At 37.9% G+C, this 19,311-nt stretch overlaps 1 protein-coding gene across 1 annotated transcript in view; it reads right to left on the bottom strand.

Annotated features, from left to right (window-relative positions):
* The window catches only part of WDR26 (WD repeat domain 26), a 27,316-nt gene extending 9,496 nt beyond the window's left edge, over nt 1–17,820 (bottom strand). The window contains exons 1-7 of the mRNA XM_009703742.1: nt 17,721–17,820; nt 17,555–17,611; nt 10,711–10,847; nt 10,017–10,114; nt 9,050–9,206; nt 4,406–4,544; nt 130–270 (exon numbers count right to left, since the gene is read on the bottom strand). Of these exons, the coding sequence (XP_009702044.1) occupies nt 130–270; nt 4,406–4,544; nt 9,050–9,206; nt 10,017–10,114; nt 10,711–10,847; nt 17,555–17,611; nt 17,721–17,801 (810 nt within the window). The 5' untranslated portion in view covers nt 17,802–17,820. The remainder of the gene's footprint in view (nt 1–129; nt 271–4,405; nt 4,545–9,049; nt 9,207–10,016; nt 10,115–10,710; nt 10,848–17,554; nt 17,612–17,720) is intronic.
* Nucleotides 17,821–19,311: the final 1,491 nt, after the last annotated feature.

The following is a 19,311-nucleotide window of genomic DNA, read 5'->3' on the forward strand; positions in this document are numbered from 1 at the left end:
CTTACACTCACACCTTTGCACAATAAGTTTGTAGAAATGATTTCTTTCACACTTAATGTATTTAGATATTGAAACAAAAGAAGTGGGCTGACCACAAAGTTTTGGTTTTTACTCTTAGTCACCACTTACTTGTACATTCCAGAGCCAAAGCTCAGAACAATCATCTGGGCCACAGGCAACAAGGTAGTTGTCATCTGGACTCCAAGCAATATAAGAGACACCATACGCATGACCTTCTAACGTCTTGAGTAGTTTTAGCTGATGAGTATCCTGAAACAAGAGAGATTCTGTTGAGACAACGCAAATGAACTCCTACTAGATTTCACATCTACAGTGTGTCCAAATACAGCAAGTTTGCTTTAAGCAACTTGGCACCTACATTTTACAAGACATATGAATAGGTTCTTACTGGAAAAGCAGTTGCTACTTTACGGAGTAGGACTATAAAATGAAAGCTTCTAAGTTTCAATGTGCAAAACAGGAACACTTGTAGGTATTTTTGTTCTAATGTTTTGTGATTCTGAATGTGGAACTCACAAAACACCATTGCATAGAGTTGTACATTATACTACACTTGCTTTAGTAAAGATTTCTGTAGCATCAAGTCTCTCTACATCTACTGGAATACAAAAGTTCTATTATCTATATTTTACAGAATTAAGTTACTTTCTTGAAAGTAAAAACACACTGGAAGCCTTTTTATGATTAAACAGAGAACCAAAACCTTCATGTACGCTGAGAAGGGAAAACCTCCAAATGCCAGTGTTTTTATAAACTTGAGCGTATCTTGCATGTGCTGCTCAAGAAAGAAGTTTTACAGAAAGATATTTTTAAAAGCTTCCTTGAGAGGTGTTCTTATTTCAGAAGCATTGCCTACAGCAAGCTGTTGCATCTTTTCTGCCAGATCTAGCGAATGAAGCACACTTCGCTCACGCAGAGTATCTTGTATCACCTTTATGCTACAACTGTTCTACTGTTGCCTTGTCAGATGAACTTGACTTTCAAGCAGCTTATCAAAATAAATAGTACAGCTAGATACTGTGAAGCCACCATAGACTGGATTCCTAAATACAGAAACATGCTTCAATACAGAATTAGCACTGACTCTTGACAACAACATATGCAGAAGGTAGAACCGAGTTTCTTAAACTGTTGACAATAATTTTTGTGAAGCCTCTTGGAAAAGGGCAAGTGGATTTTCCTTCCTGCGTGCCCTCCCTCCTTTTTTTTCCTGCATAGGGGATGTTTATACTTCCTACTTCTCTTCAAAAAGAGTGACTCATTTGAAAATCTAGCTTGATTTCTCAAATTGTCCCTTCTCTTTCTTTCGCTTTAGTGTTAATCAGCAGAGCACCTCTTGATTCTGAAGAGAAAGAATATGGTCAACAGAGGAATGGAGTGACACAAAGGACTGTTTCCTGGGATCAGCTGCGAAGGATTTGGTGACTCTCAGCCAGCCTACAGCTTTAATGGTTCTGCTGGCTAGAAAATCTAAATTCATCAAAAAAAAAAAAAAAGCAGGCTAAGAATGATCTTTGAAGCACAGAGAAAGAGGAGCAAACAAATGGATCTCCTCAAGGCCCCTTTTCTATTCTAATTATTATTCCTGTTCTGCATTAGACAATGCTGTGTCTGTAGCTAAATGATCTGCTAACTGATCTGCAAGGAAACTGAGTCATGTCTCACATCTCCCATTCTGGAGCTTGCCTGCTACTGATGTATTTCTTTTTAGACCAAAGTAGCCTGTCACTTCTACATCACATTGGAGACTCATGAGGAACAAGATACATAGGATATTTCTCTTCTAACGATAAGACTTTGTGGCCATTACTATCTCTCACACTGCTCTCGTACTTTTCTCCAAATACAGCAAAACTGCTATACCATGTTTTGCTCTAAAACAGCAGTCAATGGTATTTCAGGAAAACGTTCCCAAATTTAGTCAATCTGCTTTCCACCCACCACCAAAAGAAATCTCAGCACTTCTAGCCCTCATATACAGCTTCCCAGATTCTCATTAGATAGAAGAAACAATTATTCAGGTATCAACTTAAGTCTGCAGTAGTTGAGCTCCTTGGCTGAAAAGCCAAAAACCTGTCAACAGTTTTTAAAGCGTGCAGAAAAAGAAGGTTTCCGTAAGGAACAAGTTAAAGGAGAGAGCTCTATCAAACAAGATGCATGCCAGACAAGGTGATGCGCCTACTGTGCATATTCTTTGTGCTCTAGAGATTCTGCCACACTTAGTAACAGTCAAATAATCCATTCCATTCACAAACCTAGTTCACTCGAGACACTATTTAATGCTGTCAAGTCTGTATAAGAACTCTGAAATCAGCAAATGAAAATAGAAGCATGGATTAAGACAGCTTAGGCATGTAGCTGGCTCTTACAAAAGTAGTAAGAAATTCATGGTATGAAACAAAGAAAACACATGGAAGCAGTGCCACTACACTTCAAGAGGGATGATGAAGAAAAGAAAGAGAGAAACGAAGGATTCTCACACACATGAAGTGTGTGTGGAAAAAGAAATACTGTTCATTTAAAATGGTGTTCTCCCATCACTCACCCAGAGTTGGGATAGATGTTTATCTGTAGTTTTTATTTTATATATATATATATAAAAATGATTAGAATAATTCTAAATACCTAAGCCTTGAAAACCTGATTAAACTTGTGGTTCGAAAGACATTGTCAACTGCTATGGGAAATGTGAGAAGCATGCTCTGGCAAATATGAAAATGAACCATTTGACTTACGTGGCATAATGTTATTTAGGCATCCACCTCCCTGAAAGGGTTTCAAATTATTTTTTTTAAAGTATTCAAAACACAGAAGATAAAACTCTGCAAAGCTGTTTTCCTACTAACTATTAGAGATTTTGTTCCTTTAGTAACCCTTGGCCAAAAGGGTTAGTCTAAAACACTCACAAAACATTTATTTGGCTTGATTAACCAGATATTACCTAACAGTTCACTATAAAACATGCTAATCAAGGTACTGGTTACTAAAACCCATCAATATAAAAGGAAGATGTGCCTTTACAATCAAGTGACAAGTCAACAGCAAAAACATTTGATCCTTAAATTACTTAGAATTACTCTGCCTGTTAAAAAAAAAACAAACACACCACAAAAAATACAGATCATTTCCTAACTAAACTACAGAAGTCAGCTTATGCTGCTATGCATCTCTCGGGCCAGAACACACCGATTCCAATAACAAACCAACCACAACAGCTCTATGCCTGAAAAATCCACAGCACTTGCTGTTAGTTCAGAGGCTGTATAATAACTATACAGATGGATCAGAGTTTTAAGTTCTCCCATCTTCTTAATAGCAAGAAGGACCCAAATTATATGGCTTCCTAACCTGTAGTAGAAGAACAGGATTAAGTTCAGCTCTCAAATCCTACTGAAAGACAGTATGGAACCGTAAAAACCTTTCATATTCCACTTAGCATACCAGTTTGGAGTTGTGTGGTTAAAGAACTGTATGAATCTTATTTCCAAGAGTGTTTTACAAGTGTTAACTTCAAATATTGTGTGCATATGTTCAAGTTTATTCACAGTTTTCAATTGTTATGAAATACATGGACATACTTTCATATCACTTCTGAGTCAATTAAAACAGTCTTAGATTCACTGCTCAAACTTTTTATTTACATAAGAATAGATATGGGTAGGAAAGACAAATCCTGTAGCTATAGGATATTTCATACAAAGGAAACAGTGCTACATATTAGCATCAAAACCTAAAACCATAGCCAGTAAGAAAATGGATGAGTATACTTCCATGTGTCAGTAGGTTCTGATAAGCGTTTAGATCTTCATCTCAAGCCAAGGCAAATCTTACAACAGCAACTAGCATGAAGTGGTATACTGATACAACTTCAGTTTAGCGCATACCATTTTTATCACTCAGAAATAAAGTAACAAATGGTGAAACGAAGAGAGTATTTAAATACATGTGTACTAGCAGTAACAAGATAACAGGAAGGGGTTAGTCTAATACATAGATCAGAAGTACTCTTAGTAAGAAAGGTTCCTCACTGCCATGCTCCTTCCACTCTCATCCAATGCTTCTCAAGGCCTTCAGGCTGAGAAGCTCCCCTGTAGGGCACCAGCAGGCTCCACCCCGCAGTACTGGTTAGGGGCACGCAAAGTTCCTGCCCCAAAGCAGCCAACAGTTCAAGCCTTACGCTCAGGCATCAGCTTTTCAGGTGTCCTCCTTCACTAACTTACACCGACTGTGATCTTCAGTCTTTTACATCCCAGAGAAATACCCTAGTTGGCAGGCTACAGTGCATGTTAGCCTGTCCTACAAAAATCAAACCATTCTAGCAAAAGAAAAGTGGAGGGGGAAGGGAAAGACAAATCATACACATTCGAACACATTGCACACTTACTGGATCAACTTGCCATATAATAACAGTTGTGTCCTTAGATCCTGTTGCTAGTTTAGTGCCATCATTGGAGAATTTACAGAACCACACTTCATTACAGTGCTCCGTTAGTATCTGCTGTGTATAGCATGGGAACTGTTTCCTGGGAAAAGAAAGGCATGTATTTGCAGATTAATAGGAAAGCAGTAAGAGATTTTTCTTTTTAAAATCAAGCCAGTAAAAACTTATTTAAACGCAAGACCAGACAACTTAGAAAATTCCTCTATTAACAGCTGCTTCAAGTAAGTACAGAATGAAGTGTCTTATCTGGTAAAAAGCTCACACCACCAAGTGACCATAACTAATCGTAAAAACATAAAACTATTCTTATTCCACTGACATAATTTGTCATGCTTTCATATAGCTTGGAATGAAATTGACCTCATTTGGGGTGTAACAGCTTATTACTATGCACTTGTATGATGTGTAAAAAATACTGGAGTCCAAACCTCTTCGAACCCCACACGCAATGTTTTATTTACATGTGAGGTTTTTGCAAGTATCTAACTCACTTAGCTATATCTTGCCACCTCTTTAGAAGTGATTCCTACATAAAAGTTGAGTAAAAGAATAGTCGTATTTCTTTTTCTTGATCTTATAGTAAGTTAGATGTTTCTTGGCCTTCGTTTTGTGTCATTTTTCACTTTCTTTGCAGAGCACCACATACAATATCTAAGCATAACTAACATGATACCATTATGAACTTTCAACTTGAACTGTTTTCCCTCACAAAAATCTACATTATTTTGTAAAATATTGTCTTTATCAAAATATTACAGGATAAACTGCTGAAGAAGAGTCAAACATTCTTCTAGACCTAATATTTAATATTCTAGTTACACACTGAGGAAAAGCTAACAGTCAAAATATTAAGTTAGTTAAGAATTGGAGACAAGTTTTATTTTATTTACAGCTTGCCTACTGTATAAGAATTTGAAAGCCAAGATAAAATAATTGTAGGCTTTTACAGCAGATGAATGCTTTTATAGGTAATACCGCAGTAACTACAAGTTCATTATTCAGATGTACTAACAGGTAGTCTCTAACCACAGACATTTTTTCTTGAACTGCAGGGATCCTGAAATGGTTTAGTTTTATGTTGAGTTTTTATGGTGCCCAGTGCAATAGGGCAGCAAAACTCCTTAGCAGAAGCTAGAAAAAGTTCTGCTTAATACAGTGTCTATACTCTCTCAGGCTATTTTCTTTTACTAGAAGATACTTCCTAGTCCATGCTCAAAAGACCACCAAGTAGCACTAAACAACCATACTGACCCTCATTTCCTGTCTTATGGTAGAGGAGGACAAACAAAACGTACATATACATATCTGTAGTTGGTTTCCTTGAGTACATCTACTTACTCGTTTACAGAGAAACACAAGTCTGTTCTGCTCCTGCTTTAAGCTGACCAGGAGCTGTCTAGTTGCCACTGGAACAACACTGAGCCCAAGGTAAAAAGCCCCACCCATGAAAGAAGACTTTGTTTTCCTTGAAGTCTCGAGGGAAGTAGGCAAGCCCTTAAACAGATATGTGCATCTACAGGAAGCGTTTCATTATTATTTAGCCATATTTTAACAAGTTTATGTTTTTCCTCAGAGTAGCAAATTGCTCCAGAAGGTGAAAGAGTCTTTATCCATAACTCATACAAAGTGCAAGGCGGGCACACTGTGTCCTAGGAAAGCCTTTTCAGCATATTTCGTTTTAAAAAAATGCTCTATAGAACAATAGCTCTTGCATTTTAAAGCTTAAGAAAAGCAGCCAAGGTTTCATAGACACGAAAAGCAAGCACTATAATGCTGGAGTACATAACTTCTACAGTAAGGTGGTCCATAGGCTCCTAAAAAGGGTAACAGGCACAGTTGATACAGCTGCTGCAGATACATCCCAATATTGAATTATACTGTTCACAACCCAGTCAGCTCAGAGCGCTCCCACAAAAAGTTCTTTTCACTTAACTAATGAAACATACAATCCAGCAAGCTTGACTCCACAGATAGCAAAGCATACATTAAATAACCCTTCTGCAGAAGAAAACAGCAGCAATCTCAAAACAAGAAACCAAAATCAGTTGTCTTAACAGTTTCTGGTTTTTGTAACTAGCTATTATTGTAGCTCAAAGGTTTTTCTTGGTTGTTTTTGTTTGTTTTTTTTTTTTAAGTGTTTCATTACAAATTGTTCTGTTCAGCAAAATACACTTGAATCACGTTGTTCACATACTGAAATAAAGTATCTTAGAAAGTTATGTGTTGTTGTATTTGCCGAAGGTCAAAATTCTAAATAAAACACTAATCAGCTACTTTTTTTACTCCCTGTACTTACAGTGGAAGATTTATTTCTCAACTTTCACAATGGTTCTTTTTCAGAAATGCTACATTAAGCTAGTACCTAGAAAGCAGCAGCATTCACCTCTCGTTTGGGCTTCACTGTTTGTTTGTAAACCCAGACTAAAGTTTATTTATGTGAAAGCAAGACAAAAGAATTCTGGGAGGAAAAAAATAAGCCAACAAATGGAACACCCAACTGGTCTGAAGGCTCTCAAAACCAAGAGCATCAATTCTCTATTATCAAAATCTCAGACACAGTAAGATGAAATCCCTCATCTTCACTCCCAGCAGTGTCTCCCTCTTATCTCCCACTCTTATCAAGTAATTAAGTTTTAGTTAAACATTTTACCTATTAGTGCAATTCAAGCATGCTTGATCAAAATATTGCCAGAAGTCCAAAACAGATTAGTTCCAACTAAAAAAGGGAAAGTTGTCAGTGTTCTATCATTTAAGTAGTACAAAACTTAAATTGTCTAAGCTTTTAGACTACTGTTACTTCTGTCAGTTTAATCAAAATTTGGCTTCCACTGTCTTTAACTCACCTCATTATGCCCAAGCATGGCAGCACGTACAGCGCACCACAAACTGATCTCAGACCCCTGCAACAGGTAGGTACAATAGGTTGAGTTGAGGACAGAATGGAAGCCTTCATTTTGAAGTGGTCTGTTTTGTCTTTTAATTAAAAGTAGTCATGGCTGTCTATGTATGTATACATACCAAATATGCAAGCCTAGGAAGTACCTCATTAGGTGAAAAAAGCCCAAACTAACTATGGCCAAACTTTATGTCCGCAAATAGATTTGGATGAGCGAAATTCAAGTCCAGATTTCTTGTATATAGTATCTTTTATATCCGGCTCTACCTAGTCCAACTTCAGTAAACCATGCTCTTTACAGTTGGCTTGAATGCTCTCTGGGGTTTGATTAATCACATCAAACCCCCTACAGAACACCCAATGTTATTTATGGACTTGTGTAAAGACTAAAATTAAATCTCTTTCCATTAGTCTGATTTTAAGACTCACTGCTGAAAGTAGCGAAGCCACAATTCCAGTATCTGATCATTTCCAATAGCTCTTAAAATGGGGAAAAAGTCAAATGTCCACACATACACACACAGAACTGCTAAAACAATGTGATGTAGCAAAACTGCAAGCTAGACAACAGTCTAAAAGTTACCTGAATACATTAAGTGCCAAAGATACTAATTTTAAAACCTTAAGATGGTTACAGTGAAGTACTATGGACTCCCGCATCTTTAAAAAAAAGATTCCAAGTAACCCAAGAACAAAGTCAAAGCAGCTGAGTTCAGAAAGTTTCTATAAGCAAGTTTATCAGTACTTAATTAACTTCCTCAAATGAGCTAACCTTAACATGAAAAGAATTCCCCTGTAAGCCCAAGTGTTACTCTTATATGTTTGTTCACATAACAGGCTATCACATACAGCCCTTATTTTCTAGGGGTCCTAGCCCTCAATCCCTTATTACACCACGCACAGCAGTTTTCCATAAAAGCTACACTGACTTTTTTTTTTTCCTTAGAGTTCTGCCAGATGAGGAAAACCCACTCAAGTCAGTCATTTGTTAAAAACAAACATCTTCTTGCTAGACTACGGTATTTTCAAGATTCAGAAGCAGCATATAAAGAGCTATCGATATAGTCTGAAGAGCTAATACATAGGTATAAGATGTTCAATTCTTACTACCCTACAAATCTGAGAAAATAGTTCTTTATATCACTCATATTATATATTACGTAAAACAGAAGTGTCTTTTGCACATTTTTACTGTTTTAACCTTTGTGTCTAAAAGCACCTCACTGTCCACTATTAGAAGTTGAAGCTGAAAGTTCACTTCATGAAGTATGCTTCAGTAGGCTTTCTGCATTCCAGTAACCTTGAAGACAGAGTCTGGATAAGTAACATACTAGTGATTATCCAGTGAAAAAACACAGCAATCACGTGTTGACTAATAAACAGACTGGCTGTCCAAAATGACAAGAAACAAGTGGCTAAGGACTAGCATAGTAATATATTCTATTCATACCCATGTGATTAAAATTTTAAAGCTTCAGTCTGACCCCATATCCAGCTATCAAAGGCTCTTATACACACCTTCTCTACTCCCCCCCACCACTCATGTGATGAGAACTGTCTTTTCCCAGTCAACACCTGTTAACTTAACTCAGAGTAGTTTTCATGTTCCTTCTAATAGTAAGTACAATTACATTACTTTTAAAGACAAAAAGGTATCATTGCCCACCTTAAAAGTTGCAAGGGTTTCTTACCTACTACAAACATGATCTATTAGCAGCGAGACAGAATCTAGATTACTATCTAGTTTCGTATTATGATATAGGCACCGGTCCCGTTGTAGTTCCACAGCCTGACGTAGCAGGTTCTGTAAACGCCTTGGAGGAAGCATCACTGATGGGGGTAGGTATGCTTTTAAAGAGTTATTAAGAAAAAACAAAACAAAAATATATCAAAACCAAGTTACAAGTAAGAGCATATTTTGATTTGAGTGTTTTTGGAAGAGACATTAGTAAGGAAAGCTTAAAAGCTACAGGAAAAGAGTGCATGCAGCTTGTCAAATTTTCAGCTATACATCTGGAATTAGAAGCATGAACTTTCTGGAAAGCAGAGCTGTATGCAAGGTATTTGTAGTTATATGTTGGCCTGGCCAACAAGCACCATTTACACAAGCTAACTCAAAACCTAGTATTTAACAAAATCTGTAAAATTGTAAAGCAACAGTCTCAGCTGTATTCATTTAAGGAATTCTCTATTAACACTATCAAAATAAAGAATACCATGGGTTTTACAACTCTGATACATAGTATTACGCAAGCCACAAGAGAGAGAAGAAACCATAATTCATAGCAAAGTCTGAGATCACTACCAACCAGTACTAGTATCACTAGTGGTTATAGGCCACACTTAGTTTTAACCTCTCAGTATAGCTGGCATCTATAAAACAGCCCCTCCCCTCCCCAAATGCAGATTTAATCACCGAATTATACTATTGCTGCATGCAGCAGAACTAATAAGAGCCTATTACAAATAGTTTATCAGAGACAGCAAAAGGTTAGATACAGAAGGATAAAGGCACCTAAAGGCATCCCCATTAACCAAGAAATACAAAAACAACAACTGGCAAATGCAGTTAAAGACAACTCCCTGGGATATGTCATTATGCAAGATGTACTGGATTTACAGAGGTGGGAATAAATGCTAAACACTAGAACATCTTACTCTGGAGTTTGTCCAAAAGTTTAGATCTGGAAGCTGTTCCTTTCCCTTCCCACTCTGCTTTTGCACGCAAGTCTTCTGCATGGCTACACATCAGATACCTGTTTAAAAAAGCGCACACACACCAACAGACCAAGTCTTTCTGGAATCATTCTTTTCACTTTTAAGCATGTTATCTATCATAACATTCTTAATGAACCGGAAAACAGGTGACTTAAGCTTGAGACTGATAGGAAAAAAGGCAGGGAACTATTCCACACAAACATGCATCTTCTTCAGAACAAACATCTATAAATCGCAATAGAAGAAGAAAACAAAACACAAACATGTTTTAGAGAAGGTGGAAATGTCTTATTTTAATCTAAGAACAAATTAGACTATATTCACCTACTTATTCAACTGCAAGATAACAGGCTAATAATTCTCAAGATCAGATGACCATACATACGTATGCATTAATTTGGGTTCTAGTACTACAAAAGTAAACCATAATTAGGTTGTTTTCATGCATCTGAAACAGAATACTGTCTACTGAATAGTCTTCTTTACTCACCATTTTAGCGTATCTCACTACAGCTTATTAATCAACAGGATAATAGCTTTAATACAGTTTGAGTTTTTACAATGTCAACTATCAAATGCTATAGAATTCCTTAGAAAATTCCACTGAAAGAGCTCTCAAAGTCCAAATACTTACCCACTGAGGACATGAATGCGTTCTGTATTATATTTCAGAGGCGTGAGTTCACAGCGTAGAACCTGAAGTGCCTCCAGGACCTTGCCATCCTCCAGGTATTCCAGGTACTTCTGCTGCAGCAGCAAAAACTTCATCCTCTGACATGACAGAAAGCAGCAGTCAGGGGAAAAAGGTTGACTGAAGTTTCAGAAAACGTTTGAGCCTAAACAGAACAGTAGAAACCATTCTACTATGCCCTTCAGAAATACAGCTATATGTAATGTTTCATTACTCAATTTCTTTTTGCTGAGTTTTCAACAACATTTGCGGCAATTAACTTATCCATGAATTTCCTTCCTGCCTTATGCAGCTCCAAGTACCTTCCTACCTCATTTCTCAGATTCCCCCCTTCAACTTGTCTGATTTTCATACTCACTCCCTTTTCAGTCACCACTCTTCAAATCCTGAATTACAGAGGCTTCCCAGTCTTACAATTTCATTAGGAATTAGCTGCCCAAAAGCAGCTAAGCACATATTTAAGACTGCATGACAGCACAGAACACAACAGGCCAACTCACCAAGTTCTCATAGTGCTTACACAGAGACTGACATGGATTGTTTGCACAGCTGCATAACATATAGCAGTAACAAACTGACACTGCCTGAGGTTTTGTTTTGTAGTTCCATGTTAAGTTATTTTCCAGAGGTGTTCTTTTCAGGATTACAGAAAAAAAAAAAGCAGTTTCCTATATTTAGAAATCACTTTACTTCTCAGAATTAATCACTGTTATTTCATAGTGTTCCTTTCATCTTGTACAGTTTTTGATTGTTTTCTTTTAAAAAAATAATTAAGCCTGCTATTCTAACAACAAATGTCTGTGGATAAAAAGAAAAATCAGGCATTCGTTTACCATATGCAAAAACCTGAAGTCCTAGAAATTTCTAATACCAATTTAGTAGAAACACAGTTTGGTTGTTTCTGGATTAAACCAACTATTCTGTGTTTGCTTATCCTCTTCACTGCTAGCAGTTATCAGAGAGAAAAGTCATTTCTGGTCCAGAAGACTCACCACATTAAAGAGGAAAATGTATGTTCTTAGACATATCGGTGAGAAACAGAATGAAGATTAAGTGCAGCAAATTACATTTGCTTTTCTAATGAGTAAACCACCAGTTTATTTTGCTTTGCCATACCTCAGGCATCTCACTATTTTCATGCTCATATTTGGTCAATGTTTACTCAGTTTCACACACACTCCTAGCCTTCTTAAGTAGAAGGACAATTGGGAATTTTAAGATGTTCCTGACCTACTAAAGCTAACATTAAAGTTTAAGGCTTATTATATGTAAAATCCAAAGTTAAAACATAAAGCAGTTTTAGCTTCCAGAGATGTTCAGTTCTTCAAAAGAAGCAAGTTTCCACATACAGTGATGTTAACTTACCCCATAGCTTTCTGAAGCATAAAGCATTACATAGTAAAGATGATTTATGTTCAAACATGTCTGTAGTACTCTATTGTCCTGTACACGACAAGCAAACCCATATTACATTCACTATCCAGCTCTTTAGTTTATTCGAGTTTGGAATTGTTAGAGCATCACTGTACAGTTCTTCCAGGAGAGAGAATATTTTTTGGTGTCCTGACACGTAGAAAACCAAAAGAAAGATATCCCAATTATTTACAACCTCAGTGGTTGGTTCCATGCAGTAGGTCAGCAGACTCCACGCTGTTTGCTTATACACTAGCAGCAGGAGGGATAAGAGTCTCCTCTCCCAGCTATGCATGTGCTCACAAGGATGCATGAGATGCTCAGGTAGTAGTCACATACCATATTTCACTCCTCTTGGTCACCTCACACTGATGATCATCACCAGTTTTAAAAAAAATAGTCTGATACTTCTAATCTGTAATAAAAACTATAATCCCTCCACCTCTTCCTTCTCCATTCACTGCATATAATATTTACTAAATTTACATAATCTTTCCCTTAAATGTGATAATCTTATCTGTATCTAATTACCCTTTCTCCCTCTCTACTTTTAGGATTTGGCATGTTAATTTTATTTCTTTAGGGAAAAAAGTAAAATGAGCAGAAAATCCTAAAAAAAACCAACATCAAACCGAAACAGTTTTTGTAACGCCAGTCACAACGATTGCACGAAAGCATTACAGGAACACTACCATGCAGAATGCTGTTGCCAGGTTACCCAAAGAGCTATAGCTTCAGTTTTGGGGTTAGAAAGTGTAATTTAAAAAAAAAAAGACAAAAAAGGTCATTACCGCCATGTGTGAATTTGGCGTATTAGGAATAAAAAAGCCTCCAGAACAACACAGTACTGTACACTTCATGCAAGAGTCTACTGTTAACATTTAGAATTAGAATAAAAGATAAGCAGTTTCAAATTGTAACGTATCTACAGCAAAAAGCAGGGACTAGAGTAAAGTGTTGACAGGGAAATTAAATTGATTTTCCAAGCTATTTTGGTAACTGCTCCAAAACTTGCCCTACAGCATACTCAAATAGTGGTACGAATACAGCCTCCTTAAGGCAAAAGTCACACTCCAGTGACATCATATTTCAAGTCATTTTTTGTATCAGGACACTCATGGCCTCCTACTACTCATTTTTGTACAACTATTAACTGTGCTGACAAACAGATTTCCCTGAACAACTGAATTTTATCTTTATTTTCTCTCAACTACTTATACGCCCTACTAATAGTACTGCTGACTACTTCCAATACCACCTTCTCATGGTAGACAAGACCATTTTGAGTACATCATCTCTTTTAGAGCCCAAACAACCTCTTCCAGAAGGAAAGAGAACTCTTTATAATATTGGCAACTGTAAAATAAAAGCGCAAACCCCGCTATTTTAAGTACAACAGAATGAGTATAAAACTAACCTGATGCAATGCACCCACAAGAATAGCTTACTCACTCTCCATATTTTTTAGCTGCCTTCCAAAGAAAGGAAATAAAAACTACTATATCCAAATTATACCATGTACAACGTAATAGAAGTGCTTTGGATTTGTTATCATCTCAGTGTTTGCAATGGAAATTCAACATCATTACACTCTTCACTGTTGAACAATTTAAATCCAGACACCACCATTGCTTAGCTTATAGCAAAGATTCTTCACCCTGCAGGACCCATGGAAAGTCCAATACAGCAGTTTCAGCACTGCTGTCTGGCTGGCTTTGTTCAGTTATCACTATCTCATCCTGTCTTTTAATTCTGTAGAGAGGATGAGGATAAAGTGCACTACTTTGTCTTAGTTTACCCCAGGGTGATCAGAGGTTCAACTTACACTTAAATAACAGCTTCTAGAAACAACAGAGTTAATAGATTTAGAGGATTTATTTGTTTGTTTTAATGTATGTACTATTAGCATTTTGCTTTCTTCAAACTACAGCCTTCGACTACTGACACGAATGTTTAGTACTTTATTCCTTCATTGTCCTAATTGTTAGCAGCAAAGTCCCTTGCAGAGTAAGTTTTGCATGCACTACGATTCACCAGCACTAAGAAACCAAAGGTGAAAGCCTCAGCAACACAACTGTGAAAATAATAGGACAAGCACCCAACCAGTCAAGAAATCAGGCCATTTTTATCACTGGTTACAGCATCAAATCTTCAGAAGCTGAAAGAGTAAAATGCCTAACAACCTAATTTTAGGTTTAGAGTTTGCTGTTATTTTTGACCTGCATATCTTAACAGGCTCCACCACAGTTTTATACTGTAGTAAAAGTTCAAAATAAATAAGCAAACACCGCTGAAACAACTCTTCTTTGAAATGAAGACAAATTAAAAGACAGGCTGAAATTATCAGCTGATGTTTCAAGACAAACTCAATGCAGTAGCTAACTGCTTACAGCCTGCAGAACTAAGACCCCAATTTTCATTACTTCGTAGTCTTTATTACTTTGATAGTCTTGTAAAACACTGATAAAAGCACTTAAAAAGCATCCAAAACTTAAATGTAAGATCTGATATGTAAAGAGCAGAAAATATTCTAGCCTATAGAATTTAACAAGGCTTCAACCACACCAAATCCTGTCACTTAAAGAGCAATTCATTCCAATAGGGAACTGCCCATATCGCTGGTAGCAAGAGGGACATCATACAGGCAGGTGGAGCACTTTGAGCAAACTGACAAGATATGTATCACTTTTTTTGTTGTACTGCCTGCTGCAGGCTGTATACCTCCAGAACTGAGGGAAAGCCTCATTTAAGTAAAAGAAAATAAAAAGCAAAGAGGGCAATTTGAAAGTATATTCTAGATGACTACAGACAAATAACCTCCAGATTTCTTCCTAGGTTCAATTAGTTACCCAAGATAGATGTCATAATATGTTTGAGTAGCCCTAAAGCAAACAAAACTTCAGGCTGGCTTGAAGCTGATACTTTCTAAGTGTTACTCAAAGAAAAATAACATGCTTGAATCAACTATAAAGTTTTCCTACAGATTGTCTCAAGACAGCTGTATCTTATATGCTGAAAAAGTAAACATGAATAATCACACACTACGTAGCACTCAGTTGTGTTGACACAAACAGAGATAGCAAACTGTCATCCCCCCTCCGCAACATATCAATGCACAGCATCAAAAGTTTACAAACGGAGATCGGCCACTTCATGTTTAGTGTTTTCACCTGTAGAACTTACAGCACTTTGCAGAAATAAGGAAATTAAAAGAGGAACAGAATTTTCAAAATACAGATGTATCCTCTTCACTGACCAAGCATTTCAAAAGCAGCTATGTATCCTGGTTATTTTGTCCAGGTCATATTAACTATAAGGAAAAAAACCCAACAAACTACAAAACAAAAACAAACCACCAACACCCACACACTTTGTTAAATACTCTGTGTCATCTAAACTTTTAGGTACCCATTCTTCTTGTACGCACACATTTTTGAAACATCTAGTCATACAGTATGAGTCACAAGTCAAGAGTCAGGAAACCCAAATTCTAATTGCCTGTTTTTGAAGAGTTACCTGCAGCAGCATCTTGTCTGGGCTTTCCCTAATCAAGACATTTATCATCTCCATTAGCTCTGGCTTTGTTGCAGTCGGGGATTAGCTACACAGCATTAAGCATCCCTCCTTACCTGTAATGATCTTTCACTAGTTTTCCAGGTGCTGACTACACTAATACCCACCCATCATCTCAACCCATCAACAAAAAAGCCAGTTGGGGATGGAGACAGGGCGCATGTGATGGAGCATGCACAAGCTCAACTTATCCTTGCAAATTAGCACTGTCTTACAAACACACACACGTAAGATATTTACTAGTGCTATCTGTTTTAAATTATATGAAGTTTTTATATAAAAAGGCAAACAACTTTAAAAAGAAAATAGTTAATATTTGGTCCAGGTAAAGTTCAGTCTAAACCAAGTATTTTTCATGCACCAAGTTTTATTCAAGCAGTTAGACATCAATATTTAAGAAGAGCATGCTTTCAGAGTCCTGAGCCCTCCAAAACAACAGAAGCGAAGTGTCCCCTTTTTCCTTAATTTAAGTTCTCCAGAAAGTACAATGCTGATACCCAGTTAAACCTCTTGACTCTCAGACATGTAAAACACTTTAATACTACAGAGAAACTTGGTAACTTTAGAAGTTAGAAACATGAAAAAATCTGCTTCAAATGACCATTCATATTCACAGACAGTGGTTTCACACTTTCAGTCTCCACAAACTATTGAAAGCTGCATGCAATATTCTACACGGTTTGAACAGTAAATCTTATGTATGTCAAGTCTTTGAGAGAAGAGAAAGTGAGCTACTAGCCTAATTAAGAGGTGCTAAGCTTTGACCAAGTTAATAGAACAGAATGTAAACTTCTCTCAAGTCCCCCCTGATGTTTTGTTAAACATCTGGTTTTCCTACTTCACTTCCTGTTCTCTCTTTCTCTCCCTCCCCCACCAGACAGGAAATTGTCTTGACAACAAATGAATCAGCTAGAAGTGGAGCTAAGCAGCCATCAGCTGATTCTTCATTGTTTACAGTCACAGACACTTCAAAAAGCCTTGCTACTGTTTTCTTCCTAAGTGACCATAGTTGTTATAACTTCATTTCGTTAAAATAAACGTTTAAACACAGCAGAACAAGCCACTTGAAGAGCTAAGTAATGATTTTCATCTCGAGATCGAAATATCAAACCAAGAAACACTTTCCTCAAAGTAACTGAAATCATAAGACCACATAGTGCAATTGTCAAGTCATGGGATCTACCAACCTTTTATTTCTAGATTCATCTTTAAAAAAAAAGAAAAAAGCCAGCCAGAGAGAAAAAGCTCTAAATAAAATCCCAAACAGCAATACAAATGCATTTGCTCTTTAGAAGCCATCTGGAAAAGCAACAGTATTGTTCACGGTCTATAGCAGCCTCTATATTCTTGTAATGTGCTATTACAATGTCAACTCCACATTAGTATTGCTGCATTTTATTTCTAAACTTCTCTTCCCTCAAGAAGACCTGACTCCCATAAATACAGAGATTGTGAGAAGTATTTCAAGTTTGAAATTAGTATTCAATATAGGCAGTTTCTACAGAAACTGACCTATTTTAAGACCGTTACAGGATTTATATTTTATCAGTTAAGTATGTTTAACAAAGTTTAAACATTCAGTACACCAAATGTTAGCCTCAATACTTTTGGACTTCCTATCTCACGTTCTAAAAAAGAATTTTAAAAGTTCAGATTAGTATGATGTTTGAGATAGCATGCAAGCTGCTTAAAGTAAACAAAAAAGTAAAGAACTACAGACAACCAACTCCATAGTGAAAGATTACACCACTACAATTAGTCCAACTATACAGCTCTGAAAGAGTTCAAGTGTGCCTCTTACCACAATTGCATGCGGAGAATGCACTAAGGCCTTAAGTTCATTCAGGTCGTTCTCAGCCTGCAGAAATCGGCATAAGAAAAAAAAAGTATATAAGGAAGGTGGATTTTGAATTCTCTCACAGATACTATAAACAGTGGTTAATACAGTCCTATAAGCCCTACGTTACCTTATCCCATTCTCCTTCCATGACATGATTGCGGAATTTGGTAGCAGAAGGATGTTCTAAACGACATCCTGACTCTTGCATGAGAAGATCAACAGTCTGGCTGCAGGAGAGATACAGTGTAAAAAAACCCGACCAGTTTTACCCTCACAAATATACCGCCTGCTATGATAACAGTTAACCATATTTAAAAGTGACTTTAATACAGTAAGAATACTATGACCAGATGCTTGTCCAAAAAAGACTATCTCAGTTGCCTGAGACATGTGAACAGCTACCTATATCTAAAGCAAGCTGTGAATGAGCTTGAAAGCTTCGCTGAAGTACCATAAAGTACGTGACTTACCAGCCACCACAAACAGCCATCCCTGCACAGAAGATAAGCTTCATGAAGGAAGATACAGACTAGAAAGCTGTTAGCTACTGGCTGCTATTCCCTGCCCCCCTCCCTCCCCACCCCATGAAAGAGTACAGAGAGCTACTACATCTGCAACAGGCCTAACTTTTTCTTTTTCACCATACATTAAAAGACTGGCTCCTTAAAATAAAATAAACAAACTCATGAACCTGTAGCCCTCCCCCTTTTACACTAAAAATAGCTTATTTACTGTGGTGTCATCTATGAACAGTCACGAGTTGTCTGCTGCTGTAAACTTGCCTCTTGTGTCAGAGGCAATTTATTTTATGTGCTAAGTTCTTTATAATTGGCCCATTCCACAGTGTTTTGAAGACTTCTTTTGTGGTAGTTACGTGAAGACTTTACAGGACTTCTCTAGCCTCCTTCCAAAATTATGACGTGTTGGCTTTAGCGTTACTCACAGGGTGTTGTGATTAAATTCATAGACTTCCCCTACTCCACTGGGAAATTATTTTCCCTACTCTGATTTTAAGAAAGAGCCAACACACTCATTTCTAGCCTACAGATAAGATTATTATCAAAACGATGTGTCCAGCACAAACCTGCAGAGGCCTTCACCATTTACAGGGTCAAAGGTTTCCAGAGTGAAACCCAACAGCCTATGTAACTGGCCGTCCAGTTTGTGCTTGCCTCCTCCGAGCTGACAAGCCAGATCTTGGAGCTCATCCGCAAAAAGCCGCCCCCCCACGCCCAGCTGCGGGCTCCATTATGTTTACCAGACAACCTCTCCCCCACTAACACATTTGTATTGATCTACCCTTATCGGTGTGCAACTCGACTTCCATATTGCCATCCCTGGCAGAGGCAGCTCCCCGCCTGTCCCTTCCCAGACACCACGCTGACCGGCACAGACTTGGAAAACACATCTCCGGCTCCGTTTTTTTGAGAGCAGGCCTGCCCCACTGCTCTGCCTCGCACCCAGGCACTGGTTTCTCCTCGCTGGCGACTACCAGGCTGCGACAGGGCAGTTTTTGCCACCAACCCCCTCTCCGGAGGTCCCTTCCTCTACCCCCTCCCCATCCTCCGCGGGGACCACCGGCCTCCTGCGATCCCGCGCCGGACCCTGCCGCCCCCTCCCCGTGGACGGAGAGGAGGACGGCGAGGCGTGTGTGCGCGGCCTCCCCCGGAGGCCCTTCAGTCAGGACGCCCCGGCCGGCGAGGGGAGGGAAGGAGCAC

This window comes from Cariama cristata, unplaced genomic scaffold, assembly GCF_000690535.1.
Source record: "Cariama cristata isolate BGI_N322 unplaced genomic scaffold, ASM69053v1 scaffold137, whole genome shotgun sequence".
In the NCBI taxonomy this organism is placed as follows: Eukaryota; Metazoa; Chordata; class Aves; order Cariamiformes; family Cariamidae; genus Cariama; species Cariama cristata.